General features: G+C 40.4%; 1 protein-coding gene and 1 long non-coding RNA gene across 14 annotated transcripts in view; one reads left to right on the top strand and one right to left on the bottom strand.

Annotated features, from left to right (window-relative positions):
* Positions 1-22,488, top strand: part of LTBP1 (latent transforming growth factor beta binding protein 1) — a 223,123-nt gene that overhangs the window by 184,681 nt on the left and 15,954 nt on the right. For all 10 annotated transcript variants that reach the window (XM_068939409.1, XM_068939411.1, XM_068939410.1 and 7 more), the window contains 7 exons: positions 2,029-2,154; positions 4,475-4,618; positions 10,989-11,171; positions 12,465-12,551; positions 15,723-15,851; positions 17,176-17,316; positions 19,669-19,839. In XM_068939409.1, coding sequence (XP_068795510.1) covers positions 2,029-2,154; positions 4,475-4,618; positions 10,989-11,171; positions 12,465-12,551; positions 15,723-15,851; positions 17,176-17,316; positions 19,669-19,839 — 981 coding nt within the window. The remainder of the gene's footprint in view (positions 1-2,028; positions 2,155-4,474; positions 4,619-10,988; positions 11,172-12,464; positions 12,552-15,722; positions 15,852-17,175; positions 17,317-19,668; positions 19,840-22,488) is intronic.
* LOC104151683 (uncharacterized) overlaps positions 1-22,488 on the bottom strand; it is a 72,307-nt gene that overhangs the window by 3,551 nt on the left and 46,268 nt on the right. For 3 of the 4 annotated variants that reach the window (XR_011140334.1, XR_011140335.1, XR_011140337.1), the window contains 3 exons: positions 11,302-11,425; positions 6,397-6,519; positions 2,305-3,928 (listed from right to left, as the gene is read on the bottom strand). This is a non-coding gene — a long non-coding RNA (uncharacterized lncRNA). Of the gene's footprint in view, positions 1-1,487; positions 2,193-2,304; positions 3,929-6,396; positions 6,520-11,301; positions 11,426-22,488 lie in introns of those variants that run through there. The other variant, XR_011140336.1, reaches the window with a different exon arrangement.

Consider the following 22,488-nt stretch of genomic DNA (forward strand, 5'->3'; position numbering starts at 1 on the left):
AAAGATCATCAAATACAATCTTAGATGTCTCGTATGCGGCACATAGAGTTCTTACGTGAACTTTATGTTTTAGCTGAAGGTTGTGAACCTGTGGATCAGCTCAGTAAGAGGTGAATTTTCCATCACTTAGTGTCCTTAAAATGAAATCAGATGCTTTTCTCAAAAAGACCCTGTAATTCTGCAATTTATTCAGTTGATAAAGAAATTAGCAGAGACAATTTTGCAACCTGTGCAAGAGGTGGGGTACATTATGTGGATGTAGTCTCTTCTGGCCTCAAAAAACTTATATGGAGTCTTAAAACCTGCTCCAACCTCAACCCCAGCAAATAGTAAAGGCTGGTTTCGAGGACCCCTTTCAAGCCTCTGTGCTTGGCAGGCCTGAGGCAGATGGCAGTGTGGTGTGGGTGGAGGTGGGTACTTGGGAGCAAGAGGACAGCACAACGGGTAACCTGCTGGAGAATCTGTGGATGGTAATAGCATGCTGCTATATAGTTCAGGTAGGTTGGGGAGCTGTGACCATGTGGTTCAAAGACCCAGAATTCCCTTTCGGTTGAGCTTAAGACATGGTCTAAAAGTAAAAATAGCCTTACTCAGTAATCTCTGTCAGGAGAGGAATGAGCTGGGTCTTTGCTGACTTTTCTAGGCCTTTGTTTGACTTGGTTGTGATCAGCTGGAGGAGTAGATGGGACTGCGTTTGAGGCCTGCTCTTTCCTTTCAAAAAGGCACTGAAGAGCAGTGCTGCTCACCTATGCAAAGAATTCCTCTCTCTGGGGCAAGGCAGGACTCAGCCCCACCAGCCCTTCAGTGCAGTGAGTGCGTAAGGCCTTCACTGGAGGCAGAATGATGGCAGACTCCAGCCACATGAAGGTGGTCATGCAAGAGAATTTATGCCCTTCTAACTGTTTGCATTTGGAAGCGTGTAAAATGCAGTTACCCCTAAGGCACAGCACAGAAGGTAATTCAGAGAGGACAGCAGCTCTGCTTAGCAGTCACAGTGGTTTCTAGGAAAGAAGTGTAGAAATAACAGCTCCGCTTCAAACTGCAGAGGCGTTTAGAAGGCAGAAGGTACTAATCCTAGTATCTTGGCTAGATCCCAGTTTGGGTTAATGTTCTTACCCCTGAAAAACACAACGTGACATCTTTAACGACCACAGACGGTCAGGGCCTTGGTTATAGGTCTTATTTCAACTGAAGATAAATATATACGCAGCACTTGTAATACACTTACAAAAATAAACCACATTCTGCCACAAGCAGCTCAGCTTCATCATAGGCTGATGGGCAGCTGAGTCAAAGAACAGACCTACTCACACAGTGACTCTCACTTTTAAGGCCAGCAAACCACAAATGAAAACTACAAATGAAAGGGCCAGTACAGAAAGCATGTAGGCATTGCGATTACTTTGCCTACCTATGTAAGGGTATTCATTTGTGTAAATGACAGGATTAAGGCCACCGGGCTCAATCTGCAGATATTTACCACTTACACATGCACTGTGAAATTCTCTTGTGTCGAGAGCCAGAATGAGATCCAAGCAGCACTTCTGTCTCACATAAAATCTCTGGCCACGTTCAGCACTTCTGCACGAGGGGCGTCAGCATACGCTTCAGATTTTCTTGTGGGCCTGGGCCGGTTAGTTTGACCCATGTTGTTGACTATATAGTGCTACATTGGCAGAATCTGTAGGAAAGTCTGAGAGAGAGTCGCATTTAAATTATGTCTCATTCTATGGTACGTAGCATCATGTCATGACTGGGCAGTTTGGTGAAATAGATGGGTAGGATTTGACCAAAGTGATTGTCTGACGTATTTCCTGTGAAGCTAACACTGAAACGATTTTCCCTTATTGTACGTGCACTTCCTTTAAATTGTTCCGCCTTGTCCTTTGCGTGTTCCTTCCCATCTACAGACACACATCACTGCATCTGTTTGTGAAACTGGCACATCTCTCTGTTGTTCTCCTTCACTCTTCATTAGTGTCCGCCTTTGTCACATTGCCTGTGCGATGTTAAAATACTTCTTTGCAGATGTTGATGAATGCGCGAACGGCACACTGTGTGGCAGCCATGGCTTCTGTGAAAACATGGATGGCTCCTACCGCTGCCTCTGTTACCAGGGCTATCAGGACCCCCAGGATGGGCACGGGTGCACGGGTGAGTTTCTAGATGTTTGTAGTCACTACTGCAGGATTCTAGTGAGGAAAAAACAGCTTATGCACACAGCGCATTTCTTCACAAGAACACCTTTGCTTTCCATCATTTTTTGTTAAAGTTGTACCGCTTACTAGTAGAATAAGGCTGAGCTATGCTTTACTCACTGAACTTTATGCCAGGTGGAAACTTACTACGTAGCCGCTTAATGAGAACCTGTTATTAGGACTGAATGGAAACCAACAGCAAATAAGCTCAGCCACTTGTTTTCTCTCTCTAAAAAAAACAAGAAAACCCACTATTTCTGCACAGGTCAGGACCATTCACAAATATAAACCATAGTGGATTGAATTTAATACTTCAGCCTATTTAAATGCAACATCTGTTTAGTCTCTTAGCGGAATAACCAGAACTCTGTACTACCTCCTACAGGAAATAAAGTCTGGCATGTGGTACAGCCAGTCCGAATTAGACAGCACACCTCCCTGGGCACATTGTATTTGAACAGATTTTTAACATTGGCTTCAATCTCCACGAAAGACACCTATCACCATGAAAAGATGTCAGGTTTTTGTACGTGTGTAAATACTGCACATTTCTCTTGTGAGTAATAGGTTTCCAGGTCTGCTGTTAATAGTGATGGTTGGACCTGAGAACCATCTGAGGCAGCACAAGTTTCTAATATAAAATTAATACCAGATCAAGGAAAGGTATTCATTAAGCAATTTATTCAAGCTAAAGTCAGGATGAAACACATTTACCAGCAACACAGAGCTAAATGGAATACAGAGCACAGTGAAGGAGTTAGAAGTCATACAGAAGAGTGTGTGCGTGTGTGTTTTCTCATATATTAAATAGTTTCATTACAAAATTCTTTAGGCCATTTGGGACTTAGTTTGCAACATACCGATGTATATTTTTGCTTATAGTAACTTCTCACAGGTGAAAACAAATTAAGCAAAGAAAGAAAAAAAGGAAAGTAAAAATCGGTGGAAGCTGATTTTAATTTTGAGTCGCTAGTGAAGTGATTTTGCATCATAAAATAATGATCTTGAGAACATGACGGACAAATTCTAAAGCACTCTTACAAATTATGATGCCTGTCATTTACCAAAACATTTTAAGAAAAAAGATAAATCTTTACAGTTAAGCAGTATTCCCCAAAGAAGAATTCATCCTTCTCGATATGAATTCATTAAAAAGATTAAAATGACCTAAATACATGTTAAAAGTGCTGAGCAAAGTAATAAATTAAAATGCATATTTTTATTAAGTTTATGTAAGTCATCATTCGGTCATATGACTAGATTATTTTCTTGGTGGAGAAGAGGGAAAAAGGGTAAAACATTTCCTCACAAATTACACTTTAGACTACAGGCAGTTGTATACATTTCTGAATTGTAATTTACAAAGTAGAAATTTCAGATTCTGTAGTTAGTAGGCAGACTAAGCAGATAGTCAAAGGTAAACTTTAGCAACTGAAGAGGGAACCAAGTCAATCCTGAGAATATTTAATAAACCTTGCTTAAGCAACAGACAAGTCTCCAGTCAAAAGCATTTCAGGGCAGACTAGTCAGGAGGCGTATAAAAGCGAAGTTCAGAACAAGTGGAATTCTTTTTGGTACTTGGCCAGTCGCAGCTGTGAGGAGCATCTGAATGCGAGAGGAAACTTGTACCGTTCTGCAGGGGCTTTGCTGGGTGATCTGGGAATAACTTTTGTGGGCTGCAGAGCAACCTGTGAGGCCTTGCCTGTGAGAGGCACACAGTAGAACTGAGCCTGGATAATTCAGAGAATGTTTATGAGAAAAAATGGGATTTTGAGGGGAAAAAAGGAATTCTCTTTTCATAGTCCAGGCTGAATTCCACTGAAAACTACCCATGTCACTCCTTGATTTCAATGAGCATTGGATAATAAGGAGAACATGTTGATTTACAATAGCTGTTTAAGAAAACAAATGAAATGAGTCTGCATCTTAAATCCCAAGAAAAGGGGTTAAGGAAAAGCAAGGTTTTAAAAACAAAACAGGAAAACCAAAAGAAAAAAAAAAAAAGAAAAACTGCAAGTTGGTGTTCTGGTCTACAAGCAGCGCCTAATCACCACCAATATTTTATAAACTACTGTGGCTTTTAGGGGCCTTTATTTCAAAGGGATTGACTACTTGTTTATGAATCCACTGAGGTATTAGTGAGGTTTTAGTCCTTCCCTGGAGATCACATCTGTATCCTAGCAGACAGTATTGACACAGATACAGCAGATAAAAGAACAAGCCGTCGGTAATGGTTCTGAATTGATTTATGTCTTGTTTCCCCCCCCCCCCCCCAGATGTAAATGAATGTGAAATGCTGAGTGGAGTATGTGGCGAAGCCCTCTGTGAAAACGTCGATGGTTCTTTCCTGTGCCTGTGTTCTGACGAAAACCAGGAGTATGATCCAATGACTGGACAATGTCGCTTCCGTACCTCACCAGGTAAATAAAACGCCTGGGGATTTTTTGCATGCTTGGGGTTATTTCCGCTTAATGTGTAACCAGTGCAAAGGTAAAGTTGGTTTAAATGTTCGTGGTGGTTTAACTACCACAGAAAATTTAAAAAACTTTGTCTTATTGAAAGTTTGTGTGGGAAGAAGAGTTTCTAGAATTGAATATGTTATCAGTGAATCATTAGCACTGAAAATACAGCAGAAATAAATACCTTCTAAGTTTTATACCTTGGCAGCCTTGACAGTCATGATGAACAGCAGTTAAGATTTAATACTTTCTGTTTGCTGTACTGTAACAATGAAAGGTGGCGTGGAATCAAATCCATGGCATGAGTGATTCTTTTTTTGTTATTCAAATTCTTACAGAAGTCTACCAGTGTGTTCGGACAATGCTCAAAGAAGTATATAATTAAAAACAAAATTTTTATAGAGTGGTCTGCACAGAGCATTATCTAGTACTAATGTAAGTTCCCCGAAAAAGCAGTTGAGAGAAACAAAAAACAAAACACTGAATTGTTGTGCGTCTCTCCGAGCGCTCCCCTTGCTTGTTTTACTCCATTTTGTTGTCCTGTTTTTCCTAATAGTCCATCTTACTGGATTTATGAGTTTTTGTTATTAAGTGCTTTGGTTGTTGAAAATACTACTGGAAATATCCTCATTGAAAATTAGTTCAGAACTCTTTTACTTAAAGTTGCCTCCAAATGTTCTACATTGGTCCAATTTGGAGAAAGGAACAAAACCCCAAAGGAAGGAGCAACGGAGCACAAGATTGACGAGCATGATATTTTTTCCCCTCCAGAACGCAGATCTTGGTCTGTTTCCTATTTTGGTCTTACACCATAGGCAGATCTAGCCAGCATGCAGGCTCTATAGCTTAGGAAGCTATGGCTATTTTCTCCTATCACTCATCTCTCACAGACGTGTAAACAAGGCTGAAATCGCTGTGACCCAAGTGCAACAAGTATTTAGATCATTGGATACAACAGTACTTAGCAGCACTCAGGACGTTGCCTGGGAAATATCTTTAACAGCTGATTGAGAAACTGAAACTTTTGCAAAATGTCATGAAAAAGATTCAGGCTTAGGGGAGCTTATCTTGTGGATGAAGGAATGAAAATTTTGAAAAAGTACGATGACTGAGGCAGAAGAGCATTGCCCATTGGTACTGCCTCCACTCCTGTTTGAAAGGGAGCATACAGCAGTGTTTTCCTCTCTGGTTGTAACTGGGCACAAGCCCCACGTGGTCACGGCAGGAGAAGTGATAACAGCTACACTGGTTTGCCCTGTGATTAATACTTCAACCCTCCACCAGCTGCAGCATGATAAGATAGGAGCATCACGCTATCTCCTTGTAAATGGTGATGGGATTACCACGCATCCTCTGGCTTTGACAGGCCACGTACTCAAGTCAGGCGTGGTGTTTTGAGAGCTCCTGCAGTGCATGTGGACATCATCTGTCAGCATTAGCTTGCATGATGCCAGTTCTGAGAGAGAAAAGAATCTAACCTGTGTTTTCTTGTTGCAGATATCAGTAGTTCAGTGTGGTTCAGCTGACCTTTGCTTATTTCTTGTTTTGTGTTTTTGTGCTGTTTGTACATAAAGAAATGTCGGTCCAACTCACACCTGCCAAGTTGGAAATAGGATACTATTTCTAAAAAAATAGGTGAAGACTGCTCAAACGTAACTTTAATTTGGGAACTTTTTTACCCCTGGTTGAAGGCTGTTACCTCTGTGGAATGATCTGTGTTCACACTTCGCTTTACTTACCGGGGATGTAGAGACTTCCTTCTGGTTAGATTTCACTTGATGGAAATTCATCTGTTACTAGCTGCGTCCTGAACGATCCTCTCAATGTATGTATCAGCAGTTCTAGCCCGCATTGTCACATTTCTGTAACAAAGAAAGTAAACATGCAGCGTTTGAGTGCCTTACTCTCTTCCTCCCTACCTTGCCATTACAGTTCAGAAGGCAGGAAAGATAAAGGAGGAAAGAGCTTTCTTTTGCCTCAGATGAAACTGCTGGACTGTTAAGACCTCTTTATCATGGAGAGAAAAAAAAAGCCAGTTTTGTTTTACTAATTCTTCTGATTTGTGCTTTTAACAAGATACATTAAGCCATTTTTATGAATTTATAGGAAGTACTGAGCTCAATGCAGTTTGAATAATTCATCTTTATTAACATGTTTTTTGATTATTAATACGCCTAAGAAAAAATGTATGGTCTCATACGCAGCTAAATTTACTAATGCATATGATCATATATATTGAATCCAGATGCTAAAAAGGATAGTATGTATTTGAGAATTATAATAGGTAAGATTTAAAATGAGAACTAGAAGCGAAAAGGGTATGTACCAGCATCCGCATATTAGCAGGAATCTGGCTTACATATACAAAGGTCACTAACATCAGACGTTTGGGTTACAACTTGGACAATAAAAAGATTTCCAGGGTGAGACCTCCGCTAGGGTACCAGGGCCCACTTTAGACTGTAATTTTGTTGCTTTCTCCTGGCCACATACAATGTGATGAGTTACTTATGGCAAGATGATTATCAGTATTTCCCAGGATTTATAAAGAAAAATCACAGTTTTGTTGTTCAAACATAGTATGAATCCTGCTAGACTAATTTTTCTTAGGAAAAACAAATAAACAAACAAAAAAACTAACCATCCCCTAGCACTACCACCAAAAAAAAAAATAAATGATGCTACCGAAGAATAGCTGATATATCTGGTCCAAAAGCCTCTTCAAGGCTAGAAGTTTAGTGCTTGAGTACAAATTCTCTGTTTCCTAACCTCAAGGCTTTCCTAAATGTTAAGGCTTTAAGGGAAATCCTTTGAATTTGTATTAAATTTTTAGGACAATATGTGGGTGTTTTTCTAAGCTAATTGATGATCTGAACTTCAGTCATCTCTGAACATGCTCATGCACGTCAGTTTTAAATGGGCATCACGTGCACTAATTCTTGAATTGTATCTGTACACATAGATATAAATACACCCTCCGACACCCGCCCCACAAGACGGGTGTTGTAATTTGTCACACGTGGAGCCAGCTGAGAAATTAACACAGGTAACCCTTGACTATAGGCACGCACCGATGTATTTTTACTGTCTTGTTGAAAGTCAGACCCTGAAAGTGCATGTTACTCATGCATTTTGCTCAGGTACGCTGTCTGTCGCCAGCGTCTCGGAGGTTTGAGAAGTCCTGAGCTTGCAGTGAGGGTTTCCCCTTCACAGCAGCCACCCTGCTGGCTCCAGCTGAGGGCAAGGAGCAGCGGTGCAGGGTCGCAGCATTTATTGTTCCACCAGCTCTACACGTTTGGGGTTTTACAGAGCACAGTTGTAACAGGCCACTATTTAGCCAAATATTTACATTTGTGCTTAATTCTAAGCATATATCTTCATTACCCACCGAATCCTGTAGTACTAATGCAGGTGTTTGTGGTCAAGCACATGCTGAAGTATCTTGCTGGATCAATTACATGAATGTATATAAATCTAATTTTAATATATACCCTCATAGTTTAATTAGCAGCAAGTATATAGCATCTCTTAGCTAGGCTGTTAATACTTAACAGTCATAACAACAACCTGATAAAAATATGTTGCTAAAGGTGCCTTAGGTAGAGAGATGTTTTACATTTTCTAACAACATCATCAAAACCTTAAAAGACAAAGATACCCCCAAAAAAGTACCTATTTCCTACCACGTTTTGTCAAAATACTTAGTGAAGCCACTCTCAAAAACAACCCATTCACTAAATGGTTAATAATATATGAGAGAGAAATTATAAGCTTGTAGACACAGACTGGCCTTGGTTAAAAAAAAGAAATTAAAGATTTGTGTCTCATTTGCTTTCCAAACATTCATGACGCCCGCCTGACTAACCCTCAGTCACAGCTGTGTAAACAACCGGCTTTTAAGCTGCTAAACAGATAATGGGAGGAGAAACCAACACATCAAATGTAAAATGGGAATAAACAATCACACGAGGAGATTGTCTCTCCTTCCTCCTGGGGCAGCTTCTGGAGCTCTTTCCTTGGTAAACAGTGTGAAAACTGTCATGCTTCTTCTCCTAGTTATGCTTTGGGCTTTGATTCACTTGGACAGATGGCAGATGGCCAAGGAAAATGTATAATTTGGTGGCCAAAGTACTGCTCTCACACCTTGGAATAACAGATTTAGTTCAGTTGAGTTTTTTGTGACACATGATAGTCTTAACTTTGTTCCTATTGGATAGCAGCTGATACCACAAAACCACCATACTTTATGAAATTCAGCACATTATGGAAAACAGTAATTATCTGATGAGGGGAGACCACAGACTAAACTAACAAAAGATGAAATAGCACTCAGCTGGGTGTTTCCCTTAATGTACAACTTAGTTATATTGGCAAAACAGCAAAGGAAAGTTTGCCTTGTAGGTGGCAACATTGTACTAAATTTGAATAGAGGTGTCTGCCAGCCCCTCAAACTCCAAAAACCGAAACAGTCCCTTTTCTGAGGAAAACAGAAATAAATCCAATTGTCTCTTTGGAATCAAAGCCAAAAGAACTATTAGACACGTCCATACTATTAAAGTGCAATAACAGGCAACACATACTGGCATTTAAACCCGGTTTTCTCAAAATAGCTCTAGTGTTTACATGCACAGTAAGGTTGCCACACTCCACCTGCTTGGGGGGGGTGTGGGTGGGCAGCTGGGGACAACAGGGATGAGGTGACAAGGGCTGGGGTTCATTTTATTCCTCCAGCATCTGTTGGACAGTCGCCATCTTTGAGGTCCCTCCTGAGAGCCATTATTTTTATAGACCAAGGTGGATGGGTCTATAAAACTCCAACCTATAGCCAGCATAACGAGACTGAGCTTGACTTCAGAGAGATGACCAGAAGGCAGGACAGATGAGGTAGTCACGTGAACTTGATCTCCCGGGTGCAGAAATACCTGTAAGCAGGACAGCCTTAAGCATTTTCTTTTGAACAAAATATGAATGAATGAGAAGAGCTGCAAGGCAAACAAACATAGCTTAAATACCACAACTCTTTGGGTCTTACTCATCTTCTAGTATTTTGAAATGTACTATCATCAAGCCTAAAATAAGTTTTCAGTTTCCACTGAGAGACCTGTGTTACTTTTAGAAATGTCTCATGCCTGAAGCATTGCACAACAGCCCGAGTATAAATGAATGAAATGTCAAATAATGGAAAATCAGCCAACATGGAACAAATTTCAGTAGGTTTTTATGGATTTATTTATTTCTAATCATTTGTTAAGTGCTAAGCATAAACAATTTCCCAAGAAGAAAAGGAAAATGGTCACCTCAAGGGCTAACCTATCTTAAGTTCCTGAATAAAGCTTTGCTTTTGATCAAGAAACATGAGCATCTATAATTTTAGAACTCTGTCACCTTATGGAGGGCCTAAGAAAAGCTCTTCATATTGATCATGTGCGAGTAACAACTCTGTGTGGTATTTCTGACTTCTGAGCTCTTGAGGAGTTTCTCTGGAAGTGCAAAGTTAGACGGACAGTTCTGCCGATACAGAAGTTTTTATGAAAGCTAGAACGTATTTCTTTTCAAACTCACTCCTTGGTGTACTTTAGGAGTGGCTTGCTTTAAAATAGTCTTTGACTATTGCTTAATAGGTTTTTAGTAGATCTAGGGAGAGGGACATCTTTTAACATCCTGTCCTCACATTTATCGAGAGAGGACCCACTCAACTGCAAAAGGCAGAAAATGGCTGGATGCCTCTAAAGCCTATTTTAAAGTAAGGTGCAGAGTCGGTAAACTCAACATCTGCATTATATTCCTCTCCTTATCGTGGAGTCACTGAGTTCTTTTGCAAAAATCATAAAGGGCCTTGTTTTCAACGCTGTGGAACATTCTTCTTTTCCAGGGCACTTAAGAGGGGCCGAAAATGTTCAGTCTTGTGACAATCAGGCCTTTTCGGTCTGTGCCTTAGTTTCTGCATCCATAAGACAAGGTTGTAATGTTTATTCACCTCTGTGAAGGGCTTCAAGATTCATACATGAAAAGCACTGTGTCAGTAGTTGAGCACGGTCAAGATAGTTTGTGCCTTGCTTAAAAATGGAAAAAGCACAACTGTAAACAATTCCGGGGCACCCAAGAGAGGAGAAGAGGTTTGAAGAAGTGAAAAGAAGGTTATGAACTTCCCTCGCTCTCCCTAAGAGAAAAAAAATAAATACATAAATTTGTACTTAACCATTTTCTTCTCTTCTAATTGCTCTTCCCTGTGGTGAAATGCAGGAGTACTGTGGCTCTCCTGGTTCTCTTATAAATAAAACTGATTCATTTCACACGTCGTCTTATTTAGTTGTTTTCTTTTCACCTTTAGACTTACCAATAGATGCTGATCAGCATGAAGACGGAAAGAAGGAGTGCTACTACAATCTGAATGATGCTAATTTTTGTGACAATGTGCTTACGTCCAATGTAACCAAACAAGAATGCTGCTGTACTTTGGGTGCTGGCTGGGGTGATAACTGTGAAATCTTCCCATGCCCTGTCTTTGGAACTGGTAAGAGGAGTCCTTCTGGCCATTTGTGAATTTTTGAAGCATTGTGTTTATGTTAACATTAGTGTGCTTTGCCTTCAGAGAAGGCGTATTCATTAAAGGCCATATTCTGTGATGTTTAGTCAGAACTTACCCATGTGAAACTTCCACAGAGGAAAAGTCAATAGGAATAACTCATTCCTGGGGTAAATCCATTGCCTTCACTGCGGTTGCACCAGGGATGAAAATGGCCACTTATTGGAGAGTATTATCACCAACTGATTTAAAAAAAAAAAAAAAAAAAAAAAGATGATTTCTTACAGAAGCTTCTTCTAAGTGCTATGGTAACATTTTAGATTTTTCCCACAAGCTGGAAAACAAAGCATTACAGTATTTTTGAGGCTGCAGCTATCCTTTGTAATGTTGTTTCTACAGCACTATGAATTACTTATATATGACATCAGTTTTACGTTTTGCTACTTACTGGACAATACAGTTAATCATGTTGTCTGCAAACCATTGTTTAACCTCTGAATATTAAATTAGAAAAACATAACCATATGATATTTGTCACAAATACTGAAAACAGTCCTTGAAGCATAAACAGCAATGGCTAAAATTCAGAATCCAGCTGGAAAAAATCACATAAGAGAGAACATGTGTGAACTTCTTGAGATTAAATGCTAAAGATTACCTTCCACACAAATGTATCATCTTGTTTAGTTCCTGTTTGAACTACACTTTAGAATCAGTAAAACCATAATGAAATGCTTTAGGAAAAGAGTCTTGCTGCTTGGATAGTTTTCTTTGATTCTGTGTAGTCTCCAAGACACTTCACAAAATTTCTCTCTAATGCACACCATTTTCTCCTGTTGCAGTCAAGTAGTGTTTTCCTGTATAAAGACTGAAGAATGTGTACAGGATTTTGTACCTCAGTTGGGTATGTCTAGATTGCAGCTTGCAGCATAGCTCAGAGAGGCCCAAGATAGCTTTAATTAAGATAATTTGGCTACTGGTATTGTTATAACTGCAGTGCACCATGAAACTTGGTAAGGACTTGACTGTCCTGCCAAGAAGCAAGAGAAATTAGTTTGCCTGGAGCTCTGGGATGTTGTGGGTTTTCCAAAGCTAGCTCTGCAGCCTGGGGGCAGGGAAAAGTACGGCAGTATGTAGCTTTAGCTAAAGGTGTGCGTGGTTGCTTGACAGATGTAAATGGGGCAAAAGGTTGCCTCAGGTTTTTCAAAGTACACTGAAACACATATGACATGAATAACTTTTTCTTAGCAACCTAACTTTTGTTTTCTCTCTCACTCCTAGCTGAATTTACCGATTTGTGTCCTGAAGGGAAAGGTTTCATCCCCTCTGGAGAATCATCTTACGGACTTCTCACTCAGAATTACAAAGGTCAGCGCGGACTTGTATTAAGTTTAATTATTTCAGAAGTTCTAGTGGATGATTGGCTAGAAATGTGAGCTAGCAATGTAAACATAATAATTCAAATTTCACTAGGTGACAAAGTAGCATTGTGACATGAAACTTCACTGAAAATCATCACGTTTGATTCCTAGAATGTCAATTATACCGTACCTATAATACTCTGTTTTAGTTTGGATCAAGTGCTATGTACTGTAAGAATAGCGTTGAAACCACAAACCTCTGATATACGTCTACATATGAAATACAAAGCCATCTTAAATTTGTAGATTTGTTTTGGGAGTTGGACAGAGAGAAAATGTTCTGTTAAGCATTAGACCTACAAGTGAGAAGGAAAATAAAAACTGAAGAGGAGTTCAGCAATGACATTTTCATTATAAAACTTCATGAAATAATTGCTGAACAAAGACTGTAGAGGAAGGTAAGTGAACAACAGAGTTTGTGGGGGTGGGAGGGAGGGAGTTGGCATCACTAAGAAGGAAGCGTGAGATGAGTGAAATTTCTTTTCAAGGAATTAAATTCATTTCTGCAGCATATGGCATAAATACCTTGTATTTGTATTAGCTACAACGAAGTCGATGCATTATCTTTGGTTCACATAGTAGCTCCAGTATTTTAAAATATACAAATCTTCTATATTTGTTCATATTGGACCTGCTGTTTTACAAATCAAGTATTTAATAATGTAGAAATTACTGCATGTTCATATCCCATAAAATTACTATTTTTAAAATAGTTTAATGGAGCCATAGTTTCACATGGTTGACAGATAAGGATTTCTCAAAGTCGCTTCTAGCTAAGTCATTAACCTGTCAGACCTGATTCTGAGAGGCGAGAAAATTGGTGGGATTCACAGATTCTTGAGTTTTTTTGTAATGATTATTACACGTACTTTCTTGGAGTATCCTTCCTCATTAGCTACGACACTGCTAGATCAGTTTTGCTAACCAGTAAGTGCGTAGACCATGGTCAAGTTCAGTTCTCATCTTTTTGTGTTAGCCTCAGCAAGTCTTTCTCTGTACCTTGCCTTGCTTTTCATAAAATGAGGATAATACTGCCTCCTTACCTCATAGAAAAGGTACAGAAAAGTATAAGGCGTTCATATCCGGATTTATTCGAACTAGTTTAGGCACTTAAATGGGTTACCTGAACCCTCCGGAGGTGTGTCTCTGCCCAACAACTGTAGAGAGAATCAAGAATGAAGTGTCGTGGGGTGACTCCAGACCTGAGAATGATGGCACCAGGGACCATCTCAGTGTTGGTCAGACTGACAATTTACCTCTGGACAAGTCAGAACAATGTCACGGAGCTGTTCTTCCAGGACCTAATCTCTCTGTGTAGATTGTATAGAATTGCGAATTCTATGCAGTAGACAGTATTTTTTATTTAGGGATTGTTTAAGTAAGTGTGTTATTTATCTTTGCACATCTAAGACTTGCAGATTCTTTTTGGCGGAGCCTTGGGGTATACTGTGCGTAGAGTACGTCCAAATGTAGCTCACACAGTATCTTCTTTGTTTCTGTTGTGCTACCTGAGTTGGCAACGTTTCTACTTGCTATAAATAGTGAAGTGTGGAAATAGTTCAGATCTGGAAGTGTCTTCCACAAATCTTTCCTATAGTAAGACTTTTTTGTTTTGAATAAGTTTATTCTGTAATATCCTTAGAAATGGACAAGACAAAAGACAGACACAAAACTGGGCAAATACTTTTAGTAACATGATCTTTCTTTGTTACATTAACTCATTACAATTTCTGTTGTTTTTGTCCACAAGCTTCTGCTTGCAGGAGACCTCCCCCTCCCTTCCCCCCCCCCCCCCCGCTGTTTTATTTCTTGAATTATCTGTCAGAAGTGAATGCACTCAGCTAGCCTTCCTTGACTCCACTAGTCTCAAGCTTTCCTACTTTTCCTCAGGACATGTATCATTGTTCCATAGGAAAAAGATGTACAGACATGGAGCCTACATGATATTTCTCATTAAGGTTTGCAGTCCTCTTGCTGCTAAACAATCAAACTTAAAATATTTAATATTTAAAGCCACTCAGTGGCTGGAAGAATGCCTGTAAAAATAAACAGCTTTATAGCTTTTTCAGCTCTTCTGGAACAGTGAGCATTTGAATAATTCACCTTTAAAACTGCTGGACAGATAGAAGTGACATTTTGGGGCTAAAAAGTGCGCTACCCGATTGTACACGGGGAGTAAATCTATAAAAGACAGTGGATTAAGACAACTGTTATTGAAAGTAGAATTACCTACTTTACATTGCCACGTTTGTATTCCCATTTTTAATATCAGCCTAGCTTTAACTGGCTCTTATAGGTATGTCTAGAAAACAGAAAATGGGTAGAAAAAAGGAAGTGAGGGGAATTCCAACGGTAACAAATACATAAATACAAGGCTGGAAAAAAATGTGTACAGCTGTGAAAAGGTATGTATAAGCTAGCAGGTATTTTTTCTGAAACCTCCACTTCCATTTGAAAATGAAAAGGTTCTGTCAGCTGTCACTACAGCACCTGCTGTAGTGGTTCTTGCCTTATACTTAGCAACAATTATTCCTTCATAGTGGGAAGTCTCCATTGTGAAGTTTTCCATGCAGGAAGATTCCTGCATGGAGGATAGGAGGATTCTCCACCACGCACAGCAGAGTCAGCAGTGCATGGAGAGAAGAGAGCAGTCATAAAAGCCATAAGCCTGACAACTTAGTTTTGTACTTAGATGGTAGCTCATGGTGGGAGTCCGTTGCGTAAATCAAATTATATTGGAAAATACAGTCCATACTCTTAGTCTGTTTTGCTTGGAGCTAAGAACGGTGTGGTATCAAAGGAAAGACAGGAGAGCTGCAGAGTCCTCCAGTGGCACAAGCTTTGCCCTGTCCTGAGGGGCAGTTTATTTACCCCGAGTGTCACAAGAGTTACTCTGACCAGGGGCAGGGAAAGTCATGGTCCACCAGTTTGGCTGGGAGCGCACCATGGCGCCTTCTGCACAAGGGCTTCTTTTCTATGGGTATCCGTGCTCCTGGGGCCATCGGTTTAAGATGTCATTTGCCTGAATGGAGAAGCGTGCAGGGTTTATTCCATCTTGTTTGCCTGCATGTCGTCGTAAGAATTACAGTAACCACAGCCTTTAATGTTTTCTCTTCAGATGCTGATGAATGCCAGCTCTTTGGACAAGAAATCTGTAAAAATGGCTTCTGTTTGAATACACAACCAGGTTACGAATGCTACTGCAAACAAGGCACATACTATGACCCTGTTAAGCTCCAGTGCTTTGGTAAGTTAGTGATCTTGTCACTATAATGGTAGGCAGATGGGCAAAACAAGCCCTCCTATGGCAGACTTCCCATCAGAACTGTGGTATTCCCAGTAAGGGGAGGAGCACTGGGCCACCAAACTCCTGTAGCAGCTTTTCAAGAGGCAGTGGGTCATTTCCCTTCCCTTCTGCTTGGCTGGCCGGCAATTCTGGCTGACATGGTAATGGCTTGTAAGGCAGGGTTTGGCTTGTTTGCTTCCCTTTTCAGCAAATTGCTCCCAAGAGTTTGCATCTCCAAAGCAGCCCCTTCTGCTCCCTTGAGCACAGTCTGGAGCTGCTACCAGCTTTTAAGCAGGCTGAACAAAGTGATCGGAGGCAGCTCCCTCCTTAGGTGCCCACTGCTGCTTTACGCTGACAGATGCAATTTAGTCTTCTGTCCTTTGTACATTCAGCGAGCAGTGAAAACCTGTATGTTGTAGCCCATCTTATATCTGGCATTTGGCAAGTATGCTGTTTTTAGCATAGTAAGTCAAATTAACAGTGTTTTTTTTTTTTTTCCCAAGGACAGATATTTTACACAAGGAGTTAATATGCAGTGTGGAATTACAGTTCAGGTCATTGATAAGCATGCTCCTTTTAGTCTTCAGAACCTTGTACTCCTTTGGTTCTGGTATTCGAATGAAAATTATTCATAACCGTGACCCTGGCTTTTGCTGTATAAGCAGAAAACTGTGTAGAACGTGCAGAATAACATAATGAAGGGAAGTAATTTTTGAAACCACAAGAGGAGAGCGTTTCACCTTGGGTTTCTAAAGTTGTTCTTTACAAAGGTATTTTCTTTGCTGATTTAATGTAATTTATTTTAAGTAAAATGGCCTGCTCTTCCCTTTGGGCTAAATCTCTGCTTTTCCTCTCCAAGCCAACTAAGGAATAGAACTACCATGGCCAGATAAGCTGTTCGTTTCTACTGGCAAGCTCACGAGGAGCTTTAGGGAGCGTGCCCACCACTAACGCCTGCTCACACTGTCCTAAAGAGGCAGCAGCTTGGGAACCCACTGCAGCAGTGCTGGATGTAGGGTACACTTGGCGCTCCTACCCTCAGTCTGTGAATGCTAGCAAACATTCACAATGCTCCCTAGTACTTGAAGATTAGAGACCAGCATCCTGCTGATCTGTCTGTCCTTCTCCACGGGCAGGATTTTGCTGCCAGCAATTGGTATTTGTGGTAATTAACAGAAGGCATGCAGGGAAATTTGCTCCTAATATAGGAATATATAAACACAGATTAACACAGTGTGACCACTTTGTGCTGGCTCTCCTTGATACGTTTCCTTCCATTTTAAAGATACAGATGAATGTCAGGACCCAAACAGCTGTATCGATGGCCAGTGCATTAACACAGAAGGATCGTACAACTGTTTCTGTACGCACCCAATGGTCCTGGACGCAACAGAAAAGCGATGCATCAGACCAACAGATTCGAGTGGTATGATCCATTATGTATATTGCCAGACTGAGTGCACCTCTATGAGGTGCTGCTGACAAGGCTGCAGACCCCAGTAAGCTTAGACTGGGTTGTTCTTGGATGGGTCTGCTCTTTGTTTACTGAAAGGGTTTCGGAGGGCGATGCTTGGACCATCACCTGTTGACGCAGAAGGCATCGTGATGCAGGACTCTACAGGGTTCTGCCCTGCCAAAGTAGACAGGAGACTGCTGAAAGTATTTAATGAGATGAGGTTTGGATTGGGAGTCTTCAGCACTCTGGTTCACCAGCTCTGCATCTCTTTCAGCCCTGTAGGTAAAGAGGCACTGCCTGCTCAGTGTCTCACTAAGGCTGGGGTTTCACTGTGGGCTAACTCTGGAGATTCAGTCCAGACAAGAGTGAGTGAGTGCTTCCTACGAAAGGGAGGAATTGATTAATTGATGAATATTGAGGGTACCTTGCGCTCACATTTTCAAGCTGTGGGCTGCAGCATCACTGGTTGTTTAAGTAAGTCTCACGTGTTCTTTTAATTTCAGCAGATGTTGATTTCAGAAAAAAATGTTAGATATTCTGAGATCCTTAGAAACAATGCAGAAATCCAGAGCACTGTGTAGAGCTGTAGCTCTGCAATTGCACAGCTCTGTCTATACTACACAAAACTATGAAAGAAATGTTACAGCGTGTGTTTGATTAATACTGGCATCAGATAGCCAAGACCTCTGGTCCCTGCCACTCACTATGAATTTTTCTAGGATGCTTCTGTGAAAGAAAATGGGACTACAGACTGAATGCCTGCTTTACTCACTCCATATTATGAGAGTGGCATTTCTAAGAAGCAATGGGGTCATCCTCTTGCCTGAAACACTGAAAGAACCACAGTAGTTTTATTGACCAAACTTTAGTTAAACAAAATAGGAGCAGGACTGTCCTTCGATTTCACCTAGGATGTGATGAGAATGCAAGGACCCAAAAGGGTATTCTGTCACGCAGCATTGGGGCTGACACAGCAGTCATCTTCTCACCCAGCACAAAGTGCTCGATCCTTGTATCTCTGCTGGCACAGTCCTCTCTAAAGCAGAGGAGGAGGTGGCAGGCCGGCGGGATCTCTCTGCTGCCAGCAGAATTCAGAGTTGGTTGCAGAGAATCTCTCCTGCTTCTCTGTCTGTATTCTTGTAAGTTCTTAGCAGAAGATGTATCTAAACTCTGATAAACTTTGCACTTTCAGAACTCGCTGTTTTACTCTTGAGCTAGGTTTCAGTCCTATACTTACCCGTGCACCATTTCAACATGCTGCTGCATCATGTAAAAATGCAGTTAATAGATTTGGACAGACAAAACAGAATCTTGGTTTGTGACGGCACTTATTTTTCATTCTACGTTGGAACACATTCAAAACCTTTCAGATGTTTTTATAAAACAATTGTGTTGAGGTGTTTACCTTCCAAGTAAAAGATTTAAGTTTTCAGTTCCTCTCTCTCTAATCGGCAGTGATCAGAGATTGCTAAAGCTGGGAAATGTTCCTACTGAGAATTTTGTCAGAACTAGTACGTCCCTGAAATATTCCAGCTTTGACAAAAAGGCGTGTTTTTGTTAATGTTCATAAGAATGTGACAGTGGTTCACAGCAGTATTCTGTCTCTAACAATAGCTATAAGTGGATGATTAGGGATGAGGACAGTAGATAAACAACACTTCCCCTCGCCCTCCTAGCCTCTAGCTATTTTCAGCTCAGGGGATTTTCTGAGCCTGATGCAGTTTGTCTGTTCAGTCAATGGATATCTCTTCCAAGTATTGGTCCAGTCTCCCATTGAGCCCACGTAAAATTTTTGTCCAGCTCTGCCCTAGCACTACATGTTCTTTCTGATGTCATTGCCAAGAGTATAAGGAAACCAAAATAACAACTTTAAATGGTTCATTCCATAAACGGAGTTCCCCAGATATCCACCTCTGCCCTAACGCTATTTTTTGTGGAAGTTCTATTAACTTCAGCGAGAGCAGAGCTGAATCAGTGTTAAGCATTCAGCAGTGGCTAGGGATGTAAACATTTTTAATTCTTGGATGCCCAACCCATGGAGCTTTTAAATGGCCTAATAGTGCCATTGGAAAATCAGAACCTTTCAAGATTTTTGCAAAGCTGAGCCCCCAAGAGGTAAGCCACCTCAGGCATTAAAAAATGGCCATGATTTCTAAGCTTAAATTTCTATTTGCGAAGTCTGCCTAGGTTTAGTTTCATGGGAAGGAAAGTTAGACCACTTTCTAACATGAGTTTAGATAATTCTGCATTATGCCGTTTTTGTTTTTTTTTTTTTTAAATAACACTGCTGCAATGATGATGCAACACTATCTTCTCTGTCAGAACAAACTGAAGAAACTGAGGTCTACCAGGATCTTTGCTGGCAGCATCTGAGTGATGATTTTGTTTGTAGTCGACCTCTGGTTGGAAAGCAGACTACGTATACTGAGTGCTGTTGCTTATACGGCGAAGCCTGGGGCATGCAGTGTGCGCTGTGTCCTATGAAGGAGTCAGGTAAGGAAATGTACATTTGAGTTCTTGGAATGATCTTTGAAATATTTAATCAGTTTAATCCCTTGGAGGTTATACTTGGGCTAATAATGTAAGAAAGAACAAAAGAAACTAACCCTTCAAGAACTAATGGAAATGGTTCTCATTAATTAAAGGGAAATCATTACAGTCCAGATTTTGAAAAAGTACCTGCTTTTATATTTTGGCACCTACTGGACCTGTCAACTTCAGGCGGAACTGTGAGTGACTGGCAACTGAAAACCAGGATTTAGGACTTTGGTGGAAGTAGGAGGGCATTGTAAGGGAAGGAGAATTCATTAGCATGACTGAGAAAGTAAAAAAACATTCTCTGGAAATGCAGGCATAGTTCATGTGCCTTTGTGTGTGCACACATACAATACTTCATAGGCTATATAGATGTTTCAGATTTTTGCTGCCAGTTTTATACATACAAATGTATTTTCAGTGTAATGCTCTGACAGCCTGGCTGCAAATAGGTGTGTTTGCTTGATAATGATGTGCTGCCTGCTTTGCCTGCTAATGTGCTTACTTTGCTTGATAATGATGTTTGCTGCTAAAAATGTGCTGTAGAATCATTAGATCTGTCAGAGAATGAGTTGTTATTATATGGTTCTATGCTCAGATACGGTGAAATATATAAATGAGCCATTTAAGATAGATAAGGCAGATGAGGAAAATGGAGTACCAGTAAGGACTGAGGAAACGCATGTTCCCAAGGAATAAAACTTGACGTTAAGGAATATTTTGGAGCACAAGCTAACAGACATATTTTTAAGAGAATATATTTTGTTTTAGTGTTTAGAAATATATGTTGTTCCAGGAAGATATTTAAGTAGAAATTTCTTCTCGTGGCAACTACAAAAGCTAAATGGAGAGAAATGTTGCCACTGACACTCTGGGACTTGGGAACTGGAAAAGAGACCAGTGGAAGAGGCATAGTTTTATGTCATGCTGTGCGTGAGATGATGTCAGTATCTTAAAGAGCCCTGGTATATGCAGTCTGGTACCAGAATAACTCCTGCGTATAACTTCTTCCCCCACATAGGTATATTATTTCAAGGCCAAGGTTGGATGTAGTTTTATTACTGTAAAAGTGCCTTTTAGCAGTATGGCCTTCCACGTAGGAATAACGTGCTACATCAGTAAAGCATTTTTTTCTGATAACTGGATCCTTACTTGGGCTTGTGTTACTCTTAACCATACTGTTATAGTTAAAGCAGTACATATTTTGCTTGTACCAAGAATCTTGGAGTTGAAACTACCTAGTGATGCTCAGCAAAGTATTAATGTAGCTGTGTTTGTGTCTGCTTGGGTTTTATGTTTTTAAAATTTGCTTGCAAGGTCCTTGAACCTGCTCATATACATCTTTGCTTGTTTGAGTTTGCTTTGGAAGGGCAGCAAGTGAAAAAAAAACCTGATTTTGATTATGTTGGCTGGCGTAACTGTTGGTTGATGCTTCCCCCAGAAACAGAATGAAGAAGAAAAAACAGAGCATGACAACAGCTTGATTTATAAGATGTGGAAATCTCTGAAACGTCTTTTTAGAGCAAATCTTACAGGAGAACATTTTTGGGCATGGAATTAGTTCACTGGCTAGAATAATAATTGAAATGGAATGACATATAATAGTAAAAAATACAAGGCCATAACTAAGAGCAAGCATTGCTGCTATGAATTGCTCCTTGGATTGAATGATAGAGCAGAATAAAGGAGTGTGTTAGTTCATTACACAGGGAGGGTGAGGCACCCATGTCATGCAAGCATGCGCTCCTGAGACAAATAAAGCAAGGTATTCCCAGCAGGGAGAGTTAGAGGGGTACTAGATGTGGTTCTGAAGATTTCTAGCTAGTTGCATTTAAAGCAGAATAAATCTGGAAAGTAAAAGGGAAGAACTACCAGGCCAGTCAGGGAATGGAAAACCTGCCTTAAAAGGTAAGATGAAAAGTGCTAAACCTAGATAAAGAACAAAAGCTGCAAATGGTAAGACTGTCCACTTTAGCAACATCATGGAGGACTCAAAGCGGGGAGAAGCAGCATTTAAATTAAACAATGTGCTGGTGTAAGAACAAATGGGAACAAGTTCAGTCTGAACAATTTTAGGCTTGAAAGGAGATGACTTCTGATCACAGGATTCTGGAGGAGCAATCCCATAGCAACAGCGGGACGCAAATCCCCACTAGCTCTATGAACGAACTTGAGCACTTCATGAAACAAATGACATGAAAGTAGCTGAGGGATAACATGATGTTAAATGCGCTTGGATGATTCTCTATCACAGGTGAAGGGCATTATGTTGGATCGTAAAATCTTTCCATCTCCAGATTTAAGCTCATTTTTATGTGAGGTTAAATATGCATTGATGAAGGAACAGGTAGAATGTCTGCTATAAATGAAACTATGAGGCATACTTTGATCCCAGATAATTCAGAGCATGACTGTGGAGTGGAACACAGAGGGTTAAAAAGAATAAAAGCTTACAGTATCCTTAGTTGTCAGAATTAACTTAGACAAGCTTACATTTCGTTGTGTAGGTTATATATGCTTGCGTGTACTTGCACACATGTGCACGCGCACATACGAAAACCAGGAAACCTTTCTCTGCTTTCAGGAACATTTACCAAGAAAAATTTA

Source organism: Struthio camelus, chromosome 3, assembly GCF_040807025.1.
Source record: "Struthio camelus isolate bStrCam1 chromosome 3, bStrCam1.hap1, whole genome shotgun sequence".
NCBI lineage: Eukaryota > Metazoa > Chordata > Aves > Struthioniformes > Struthionidae > Struthio > Struthio camelus.